Source organism: Salmo salar, chromosome ssa06, assembly GCF_905237065.1.
Source record: "Salmo salar chromosome ssa06, Ssal_v3.1, whole genome shotgun sequence".
Classification (NCBI taxonomy): Eukaryota; Metazoa; Chordata; class Actinopteri; order Salmoniformes; family Salmonidae; genus Salmo; species Salmo salar.
In genome coordinates, this window is record NC_059447.1 from 48,701,465 (window position 1) to 48,712,797 (window position 11,333).

General features: G+C 42.1%; 1 protein-coding gene across 4 annotated transcripts in view; it reads right to left on the reverse strand.

The window, feature by feature from the left end:
- Positions 1 to 822: 822 nt before the first annotated feature.
- The window catches only part of LOC106607579 (mitotic deacetylase-associated SANT domain protein), a 38,415-nt gene continuing 27,904 nt past the window's right edge, over positions 823 to 11,333 (reverse strand). For 3 of the 4 annotated variants that reach the window (XM_014204654.2, XM_014204655.2, XM_014204653.2), the window contains exons 5-13: positions 11,164 to 11,233; positions 9,827 to 9,972; positions 6,979 to 7,082; positions 6,670 to 6,745; positions 6,408 to 6,496; positions 6,048 to 6,191; positions 5,833 to 5,925; positions 5,472 to 5,650; positions 823 to 2,674 (exon numbers count right to left, since the gene is read on the reverse strand). In XM_014204654.2, the coding sequence (XP_014060129.1) occupies positions 2,413 to 2,674; positions 5,472 to 5,650; positions 5,833 to 5,925; positions 6,048 to 6,191; positions 6,408 to 6,496; positions 6,670 to 6,745; positions 6,979 to 7,082; positions 9,827 to 9,972; positions 11,164 to 11,233 (1,163 nt within the window). In that variant the 3' untranslated portion in view covers positions 823 to 2,412. Of the gene's footprint in view, positions 2,675 to 5,471; positions 5,651 to 5,832; positions 5,926 to 6,047; positions 6,192 to 6,301; positions 6,497 to 6,669; positions 6,746 to 6,978; positions 7,083 to 9,826; positions 9,973 to 11,163; positions 11,234 to 11,333 lie in introns of those variants that run through there. The other variant, XR_006770263.1, reaches the window with a different exon arrangement.

The window sequence follows — 11,333 nt, forward strand, 5'->3', positions numbered from 1 at the left end:
CCAAAGACAGGTAAAGTTATATATTTTACATCTAACAATATAATTAATGAGATGCATAAGTGATTCAATCAATCAACAAGTTTCAGATTCATACAATCAACATTTTACAGTGAACAATAGATATCTCTGAATTCAATTGAAAGGTTTTGGAAATCAGCTTAAAAATCATGTTTTACTATTATGTTAATTTGCTATGCAAATAACATTTCTAAAATGTGTCTGTAATAGAAGGTTAATCAATGCTTTTCTCTCTTCTACAGTCATTGACAGATTGGACGTATGTACACCAATAAAGAAGTAGTTGCTGGGTACGGTTGAAATAACAGGCTAAACCACATTTCTGTAAATAAAAAAGATATGGAACTTTGTTGTATCAACATTTCTGTTATGTGTCAGGTCAAGTCACTTGACATTTACTATGATGATGATGATATTTAATGATTTGTCTTATTATTTGTATCGTTTTGTGTAGTATATTGTGGTATTCATAATATAGCATATGTATTGAAACCCAAGGGAAAGCTCTTGAATTGTAAATTGTAGGGATTATTGCCCATTGTTGATATTGAAGCACTGCTTCCCTCTACTGGTTCTTGCATTAACAGCATACAGGAGTATATTAACCAGGAACCAAATGGAAGTACATAGGGCTGAAACAGGGAGTTACCTACCTGAATTTTCCAATAAGAAACTAGTTCATTGCAAACATTTTCTGTTATAAAAGATTTTGCTACAGAGTGTACTAATTAATACACCCTGTTGTATGTGAGAAAATTATACAAAGCTTAGATAAGACCTCTTCAGGGAATGACAGAAACTAACTTTCTGAATAGATTTTTAATCAACTTTTTCAATTCAACAGCAGTTGACATTATTGATTAGTTAAAAGTTGGCAACATTATTTGCAATGCAGTATTTTCAATATATAACTTTTTATTAAAAACATGTTTTTTTTACACAAGACACATTACTACGATAGTCCAGAGAGGGCATTATGAATTAAATGGTTTTTTTCCCCTCATGTCGAGATCACAACTTATTTATCTCATGATCACATAACAAAAGTTGTTTTGTCGAGATCAAGAGATATTCAAAAGTACCATGCGTCATCCATTGATTTGTTCAGATGCATGATAACCACTTCATCAAGGAGCCCTTTGATTGCAATACACGGTTGCCTGTCAGGCATCGTTCAGGGCTTAAATGCCACACGAGGGCTTAGATGCCCCAAGAGCTCTTAGCTGAAGGTAAGGGACATTTAAGCTTGATAAGGTTCTAACTTAAACTGATAATAAGCTTCAAACACAAATGAATGCATGATGTTAGCATGAAATGTACCATCCCTTACCATAGCAATTAATAAATATGTGCTGAATCCACTGCGGGCTCTGCAGCCTCAGCCATACTGTCAAGCTACCATCAATAAGTCCACTCCTATTTATGGACTTTATCTCGTGATCTCAACCAAACAACTTTTGTTATGTCATGATCATGAGAAAATTATCTTGTGATCTCGACAAAGCAACTTGTTATGTTGTGATCATGAGATAGATAAATAAGTTGTGATGGACATAATGAGGGAATTATCTTTTCATTAATATGTCCTCTGGACTTCCATACATTACATTTGAAGGGTCCCTTACTTTGTAGTATAAATGTGCAATTCAACCTTAGAGTTTGATGACAGTTCTTAAACATTTATCCACAATATTTACCTTAAAAGCAAAGCAGAATTCATAAAAGGTCATATCTACATTATCCCCAATTTTAAAAAAACAGACCGATATTATAAAAGTGAAAAGTCTCTTTGATCATGATTTAGTAAGGCAAAACAGGTATCCACTGAGTATAGCTAGTTTGTTATAACCATCCACTGCAGTACAAACTATTAAGAACAACCAAAAGCCTAAATAGTACACACAATGAAATAGCCATATTGATATTCCAATACAGATATTCAATTAAATAACAGATATAAAAGAAGAGACATTGGCAAAAGCAATAGAATACAATGTATAAGTGCATTTACAAAAATATATTTCCTTGTGAAAAGTAGAGATGTGGAGTGCGAAAAGCGATTAAAATGAAGACTGAAGTTGTGGCACTGGGATGTGAGACAAAGTGGATGTTCCAGGTGTTCTTTTTTTGCAGTCACGTTGAGCATGTCGGAATATTGTTATATCATATGATTATGTGCTTCCTAGATGTTTAACAGTTCCCCAGGTGTTACAAGATCTGATAATCTACAGATACATGAACGACCTTGAACGCCACCATACTCAATCTCATGGTGTGAGGTAAAGATTCCTTGAACTGTGTTTTTAAAGGAGTGGGATCTCTCTTTCCTTCACTCTTTCTCTGCCTCACGCCCAAGTCCCCCCCCCCACTCTTTTCTCCCCTTCTCTCCCTCTTTCAGTGCCAATCCTCGTCCTCTTCATCTTCTGCCTCTGAAGGCACATCCTCATCACCGACCTCATCCTGTTCTCTCGCTTCATTCCCACAACCATTCCCATTCTGCATAGCCTCTGCTGCCTCCTTGGCCCGTGCCTCGGCTGCTGCTGCCGCCAGGGTCGCCCGCTCCTCCTCCTCTTTGCGTTTGAGCGCGGCGTCCTTCTTCTCCCGCTCAGCGTGGCTCTTCATGTGGGCGCTGCGGCTCTTAACCTTGTAGAACACCCTGGAGGTCAAAGGTCAGATACATGAACAATTTAACCCAGAGAGCTATATACACTATATATACACAAAAGTATGTGGACACCTCCTTTAAATGAGTGGACTCGGCTATTTCAGCCACACCCGTTGCTAACAGGTATATAAAATCGAGCACACCGCCATGGAAACTCTATAGACAAACATTGTCAGTAGCATGGCCTTACTGAAGAGCTCAGTGACTTTCAACGTGGCAACAAGTCTGGTTGTCAAATTTCTGCCCTGCTAGAGCTGCTCTGGTCAACTGTAAATGCTGTTAATGTGAAATGGAAACGTCTAGGAGCAACAAAGGCTTAGCCGCAAAGTGGTAGGCCACACAAGCTCACAGAACAGGACCACCGAGTGCTTAAGTGCGTAAAACTCTATTGAGTTCTAAACTGCCTCTGGAAGCAACGTTAGCACAAGAACTGTTCGTCGGGAGCTTCATTAAATGGGTTTCCATGGCCGAGCAGCCGCACACAAGCCTAAGATCACCATGCGCAATGCCAAGCGTCGGCTGGAGTGGTGTAAAGCTTGCCGCCATTGGACTCTGGAGCAGTGGAAATGTGTTTTCTGGAGCGATGAATCACGCTTCAACATCTGGCAGTCCAATGGACAAATCTGGGTTTGGCGGATGCCAGGAGACTGCTACTTGCCCCAATGCATAGTGCCAACTGTAAAGTTTGGTTGAGGAGGAATAATAGTCTGGGGCTGTTTTTCATGGTCCGGGCTAGGCCCTTTTGTTCCAGGGAAGGGAAATCTTAATGCTACAGCATACAATGACATTCTAGACGATTCTGTGCTTCCAACTTTGTGGCAAAAGTTTGGGAAGGCCCTTTCCTGTTTCAGCATGATAATCCCCCGGGGCACAGAGGGAGGTCCATACAGAAATGGTTTGTTGAGATCGGTGTGGAAGAACTTGAATGGCCTGAGGAGAGCCCTGACCTCAACCCCATCGAACATCTTTGGGATGAATTGGAACGCCGACTGCGAGCCAAGCCTAATTGCCCAACATTAGTGCACGACCTCACTAATGCTCGTGGCTGAATGGAAACAAGTCCCCGCAGCAATGTTCCAACATCTAGTGGAAAGACTTCCCAGATGAGTGGATGCTGTTATAGCAGCAAAGGGGGGACCAACTCCATATTAATGCCCATGATTTTGGAATGAGATGTTTGACAAGCAGGTGTCCACATACTTTTGGTATTGTAGTGTATATAAAGAGAATTATATGGCTCGGATAGAACCTACAGTCACACAGGTGGTGTTCCAGGTCATCGTGCTGTGCATCTCAGAAGATTGCTGTACCATATCAATATGGTTACTGAGACGTAAAATTATTCTCCAGGTGTTGTAATAGGGATGGGCATTTGAAATGATTTCACTATTCGAATAATATCATGACATTTTGGATATCCAGAAAGTCGAAATACATGTTTAATTTCAAATGGAGACTTGCTAACACGACTCGACAGAGAGACCGTGAGCTGTGCTCACTGTAAGGTGCCGAGAGTGCTGCAGCACCCCCTTAAATTAAAAAGAAAGAAAATTCGGAATATAAAACATATTGAAAAAAATGTATTAGTCCTGTATTAGCGGCTATTGACGAAAGTAGTGCACTGTGCCTTTACTAGTCCTGTATTAGCGCAGTGGTTCCTAAACTCGGTCCTGGGTCCCTCCCCTGGGTGCACGTTTGGATTTTGCCCTAGCACGACACAGCGGATTCAAATAATCAAAGCTTGATGATGAGTTGGTTATTTGAATCAGCTGTGTAGTTCTAAGGCAAAAAACTAAATGTGCACAAACAGGTAGACTGTTTCATATGAATGGAGTTGTTGTAGACAAGTACAAGGAGTGGCAGATATTTTTTTTGCTTGTGCTACAGACTGCTATATTGGTCCTCTAATACAGGGTTTGTATTAGAGACAGTGCGCTGTACCCCTGTATTAGTGGACCGATATAGCCATATGTAGCGTTAAAAATATCTGCCACTCCCCTTACTTGTCTACAACAACTCCATTCATATGAAACAACAGCCTACCTGTTGGTTGATCATTGTAGCCTACTCCTTCTCATTTAGCTAACTTATTTCTGTAATTTTAATTACATTTTGCATTGATTAGAAATCACCCACTTCACTTGCTACACATGGACTGTAGCGCCGCTTTGATTGACCGACGACGACAAGCTACACATGTGAAACGTGTGCAGGCTCCCAGAGTGTCTTTTATGGGGTGCACGCATAAAAACTGTCATAAAACAATTGTTTTATTACAATTTCCAATGTGATGGTCTGTCCTTGTAGGCTATGCAGCAATGTCACATAGATAATTGTATTTAATGTTAGACAAAGCCTTTTCATTGTTAAAATGTGCCTTTATTTTCTGGTCTCAAAAATGTATCCTCTCCCAAGTAATCAAATACTAACATCTCTTTGGATAGTCAAATATTCCAATAACCGTGCATATCCCTATGTTGTAAAATCTGATTATCCATGCAGCGCAACTGCAGCAAAGACCACCAATGGATTTTGTCTCCATTGTCGCCCCACCAGTGTGGGATGTTTCCAGTGAACACTGGTCTCTAAGAGAGATGCCTGGTTTATAATACTCTTGGTCAACCCCTTTCTTTCACCGGGTTTTCTTTCACTATAAAAACTGTTAGGAGGAAACTGTTAATGATGGTAGGATTGCATGGTGGAGTGTGTGTGTGTGTGTATCGGTTTGCAGATACAATACATATACAAATACTCTTACATAGACAGACGTACACACAAACACACTGACCTGCTACACTTCTTACAGGGGAACACGCCCTCTGGGTCACCCGGGGGCTTTGGGGGCGCTCTGCTCTTCTTCCCTGCAGACTCAGGACGAGGATTTCGGCGTGCAGAGGGAGGGGTTGGATGGTGAGGCCCCATCTTTTGTACAGTATCCTGGTCCTTGTATCCTAGCACTGCCCCTGTCTGGTGGGCCAAACATTATATTTCATTGTGTTAGTCTGTCATACCAGTGTTGTATTGCACTGTTGGTGGATCATTGGTCAAAGAACATATGATAGCAAGTATAGATATAAACATAATACAAAGTGGTTGAACAGTTTAACAAACACTTTTAAATGTAATTTCAAGTGAAAATGAGCACTTACATTGTCGTGAGCCTGTAGTGTCTGGTTAACCCTCAACTGGCTGCTATCTTTACCCCGTTCACATGACCCTTCCCACTTCCTGTTGTCTTCTCCCTGAGTTGGCATATAACACAATAAATGTTCATCTTAATGAAAGTAATGTAAAAAAAAAAAATATTTAAGTAAATCATTAACTACTTGTTTTATTGTATTTGTTTTCATTAACTAAGCCCTACTTTGTCATCCAATACTGCCTCTGTGTGTTTCGCCGCTGGTGACTCCGGAGGTCCGTAGGTAAGGGTTCCACTGCGACCGATCTTCACCCGTTTCTTATACGTGTAGTAGAACTCCACACACTGTACCACTGTCTTAGTCCGCACCTGTATACGGAGCGACAACACACACGCACAAAGGTATTCATTATACTCTTCCTCTCCCCTCATTCCTGTACACACAGAAATACAGACAGAGTTATTAAAAAGTTATTCACTTTTAAATGGTACTCCCACTGTTTGCCCAGGTAGTGATAATATGCTGATTCATGCCATGTGGTGAAAGTGTCATGGCCGACATGGCCCATTTCGAATTGGGCGTACCAATTTCTGCACCATGAAGAAGTCCTTCCTGTAGGCAGAGATGCCTTTGTTGAAGTAGCGCTTCTCTGAGGGAGTCCAACTGTCTGATCCTGGGAGGGAAATGATTCACCATACTGTCAATGAGGTCACACGGTGTGTGTGTGTGTGTGTGTGTGGGGGGGGTTGTGAGTGAATGAATTCCATCACTCCCATGCCACTTCTCCCCTTTAACAAGCACACGCTTTAGAAAGAAGCACATGATGAAACAAAACAACGTCCCCACCTGAGTAGTGATAGTCTGCCAGGTGATGGCCTTTAGAAAAAATGGGCTCCTTGAGCAGCAGGAATGCCAGGGCCTCCTGGGAAGCATAACACAATTCATCACCAGGGTGTTTCCCAAATGGCACCCTATTCCCTATATAGCGCACTACATTTGACCAGGGGCCACAGAAATGTACTATCAAGTGAATAGGGTGCCATTTGGGACACAGCCCGGGATAAACTTGCCACAATGGATTATTCTGAAAGCGTAGGGGAGGCAGCGTCATTGTAAACTACTCGGTTATATCAATGGGTGAGTCACTGTACTCACAAGGACATTGCCCCCGCACTCATGCAGACAGTGAAGGGCCAACTCTTGATTGGTGCCTCCGCCATACAGAGCGCATGAGCAGGCCAGGCTCATCAGGTCATCCACTAGGGGGGAGAGTGAGGCAGTTTTGAGAGAGGAAGGCAGGGAGGAAGAGGTGCAGGGAGAGAGAAAGTGGGGGGTGGAGAAGAGACAGAGACAAAAAAAATTGACAGAAAGCAAAAAGGTTGTTCAAATGTGCATACTTTAAGATTCATACAAAAAGCAAGCTCTCTTACCGCTCACACTACAGAGCTATACGGAGCTGAGCTAAGCTGTGCTGAGCTGGCATGATTATGCATTCAACATAGTTTCTATGTTGAAAATATGGAAATAAAACAGCTGTAGTGCTAGCACAATACAGTTCGGGTTGGCCCTATAGTGTGAAAACACATTTAGATGGCTATAACCTTTGAGGAAGGGACAGCAAAGTTTAGGCTTGGGCAGTATACCGTATACCGGAGTATTTGGAAATGGCGTCGGCATGGTTTTTCAATACCGTTGAAACTATTTATTTTAAGGTTTTTTTTTATATACAGTGCATTCGGAAAGTATTTAGACCCCTTGACTTCTTCCACATTGTTACGTTACAGCCTTATTCTACAATGTATGAAATTTAAAAAAAATCCTCATCGATCTACACACAATACCCCATAAAGCAAAGCGAAAACAGTTTAAAAAAAACGTATTTACATAAGTATTCAGACCCTTTGCTACGAGACTCAAAATTTAGCTCAGGTGCATCCTGTTTCTATTGATCATCCTTGAAATGTTTCTACAACTTGATTGGAGTCAACCTGTGGTAAATTTAAATTGATTGGACATCATTTGGAAAGGCACACTCCTGTCTATATAAGATCCCACAGTTGGCAGTGCATGTCAGAGCGAAAAACAAGCCATGAGGTCAAAGGAATAGTCCATAGAGCTCCGAGACAGGATTGTGTCAACACACAGATCTGCAGAAAATGTCTGCAGCATTGAAGGTCCCCAGGAACACAGTGGCCTCCATCATTCTTAAATAGAAGAAGTTTTGAACCACTAAGAATCTTCCTAGAGCTGGCCGCTTGGCCAAACTTAGCAATCGGGGGAGAAGGGCCTTGGTCAGGGAGGTGACCAAGAACATGATGGTCACTCTGACAGAGCTCAAGAGTTCCTCTGTGGAGATGGGAGAACCTTCCAGAAAGACAACCATCTCTGCAGCACTCCAGCAATCAGGCCATTATGGTAGAGTGGTCAGACGGAAACCACTCCTAAGTAAAAGGCACGACAGCCCGCTTGGAGTTAGCAAAAAGGCACCTGAAGGACTCAGACCATGAGAAACAAGATTCTGTGGTCTGATGAAACAAATATTGAAAACTTTGGCCTGAATTCCAAGCGTCACATCTGGGGGAAAACTGGCACCATCCCTACAGTTAAGCATGCCGGTGGCAGCATCATGCTGTGATGTTTTTCAGTGGCAGGGACTGGGAGACTAGTCAGGATCGAGGCAAAGGTGAACGGAGCAATGTACAGAGACATCCTTGATGAAAACCTGCTCCAGAGCTCTCAGGACCTCAGACTGGGGTAAAGGTTCACCTTCCAACAGGACAACAACCCTAAGCATACAGCCAAGACAAAGCAGGAGTGGCTTCGGCACAAGTCTCAATGTCTTTGAGTGGTCCAGCCAGAGCCCAAACTTGAACTCGATCGAACATCTCTGGAGAGACCTGAAAATAGCTGTGCAGCGACGCTCCCCATCCAACCTGACAGAGCTTGATAGGATCTGCAGAGAAGAATTGGAGAAACTCCCCAAATACAGGTGTGCCAAGCTTGTAGCGTCATACCCAAGACTCAAGGCTTTAACCGCTGCCAAAGGTGCTTCAACAAAGTACTGAGTAAAGGGTCTGAATACTTACGTAAATGTGATATTTCAGTTTTATTGTTTTTATAAATTTGCAGAAAAATCAAAAAATCTGTTTTTTGCTTTGTCATTATGGGGTATTGTGTGTGGATTGATGAGGGAAAAAACTATTTAATCAATTTTAGAATAAGGTTGTAACGTAATAAAATGTGGAAAAAGTCAAGGGGTCTGATTACACTATCTGTATATTTGTAGCTACTTTAAGTAAATAGTCAACTACGTTAGGAGATAAAGCAGATCACATTCTTCATTTCACCTGTCACATTATTTTTCATTATGAAGCTTACTGGTGTCAAATGGTGTTTGTTTACAACCACAGAACATTGAGAGACCGGTGCCTTGTAAGTCACTCACTGTTGTGCAGCACGTGCCAGGTGATCTAGTTATAGTATGGAATTCACAACTAAATGTTTGCCAGATATCTTATAACTATTAAGTTAACTGTCTAAAATGTGTTAAATGCTCTGCAGTTGTACATTTGGTTTGCTAATTTAGTAGCTAGTTATCTAGCTAAGTGGTTAGCTTCTTGCAAAATCAAGCTTATTTTGGTAACAGCAGAGAATCCCCTCCTGGATCAAGAGCCTTGCTGTCTAATATGCATTTTGTGCGTGCTTCAAACTGAGTAGCATTTTTGAGTTACTTGTATAACTTTATGATCTGGGATGTCTGCCCTACAAATAGTTTGTCAGAGACTGTATGTTTGCAATGCACTTGTTCGCATTTAGCTAGCATTCACTATGGGTATTTACATGTACTTGTTAGCATTGCTAACCTTCGGATTACAGAGGCTCAGTAGGGTTTGAAAAAAGCACCCCTTGTGTTCAGTGCCGGTATTACCAAATGTCCTGTGATGGCACAAGGTTGGTATGAAGGTATGTCAATCTGGATACCGCCCTAGCCTTGTATAGTTACCAGTCTCCTGCACTGCGTGGCGTAGCTGGGATTCCTTCATGGGGAGCCAGACCAGGTCAGCCTTGTGCTGGTCCCACTGGGTCAGCGAGCGGTCCCGCTGCAGCTCTGGCACCTCTGCCTGGTACTGCAGACCAATGTTAATACGCCTGGAGGGAGGGGGGAGAGGGAGAAAAAGGGAGAGGTTGGAGGGAGGGGGGGCGGAAAGAGAGAGAGACAAACGGGGGAGGGAGAGAGTGGAGGGGGGAGCGAGAGAAAAATATTAGGAAATCAGCAGCCACACCAGTCTGAAGTTCTGCTATAGGCTCTCTCCATGGGGACCATGCTGTGTGGATAGATATTTTAGGTACACAGGTAGATTTGCAGATAAAAGTGTCCCCTGAAGGCATAATGTCTAAGATAATGTGGCATAGATATCACTGGTCATTCTGCTGGTCATTTTACAACCATTACAGAGAACCATAACCAACATTCGCACTTGTCTTTTCTTTGTTTTATTGAGGACAAAATGTAGTTACTATGACTGTGATATGTGGTTGTCTCACCTAGCTACCTTAAGATGAATGCACAAACTTTAAGAAGCTCTGGAAAATAGTGTCTGCTAAATTACTTAAATGTAAATGTAATTTAAAGGATGTTTTGCCTGGATCATTACGCGATGGCAGGGCTCCAGACTGTTACCATTTACTATAATTGCATTCTTTTACCATTTCACTTGGCAGTGCCAGTAAAAAAATATATATTTGAAGCACCGATGCAAGCTGCACATTCTATCTGGTCACCTCGATCAAAACTATTTTGTGGTCGGATAAAACCATGATTTGGTCAAACAGTCAGTAAAGTGCATTAACCTAATTACTCCTGTAACGAAAGAGTCTGCCCTGCCGCTGTGCCCCTTTCCCTGGGGACGGCTGCTGTAATGAGTGAGCCACTCACCCCCTCCCCCTCTCCCCCATGCATTAGTGTTTGGACATGTTAGATGGAACAACTTACTTACTGAATTCCATCTCAGTATTCTATAACACTTCTTAATAAAGCATTGTGAATTACTTTACAATGATTTTATAATATGTGTACAATTTGTTTGTTTTATTGTGTGATGGCAAAATATCGTTTTTTTGGGGGGGACAAATCAAGGGCTGGTGCCACCAACTGAAAAAATTTGTGGCACCAGTGCCACCAGGTGAACATTTTATAGTCTCGAGCCCTGGATGGGCCATAAAACATTATAAGAGGGTCATACATGCTTACGACAAATCTTTCAATGTATTATAAGTGCATCATAATGCATAATACTACCTGCAGGCTTTGAGTAAAGTGTCACAGAGGTTTGTACTCACGGGTCAAAGCTGACAGGTGTGGCGTCGGTGATCAAAGGGAGGACCGGGGGTGTAATGTCTGTAGAGCTGGCTGTAGAACACACAAGGAAGGCAGGGCCTTTAGGGCACTACTATCTGGACCAAAACAGAGAGGCAGACATGGGGCTATTTCACCCCTGGAGGACTGTGGG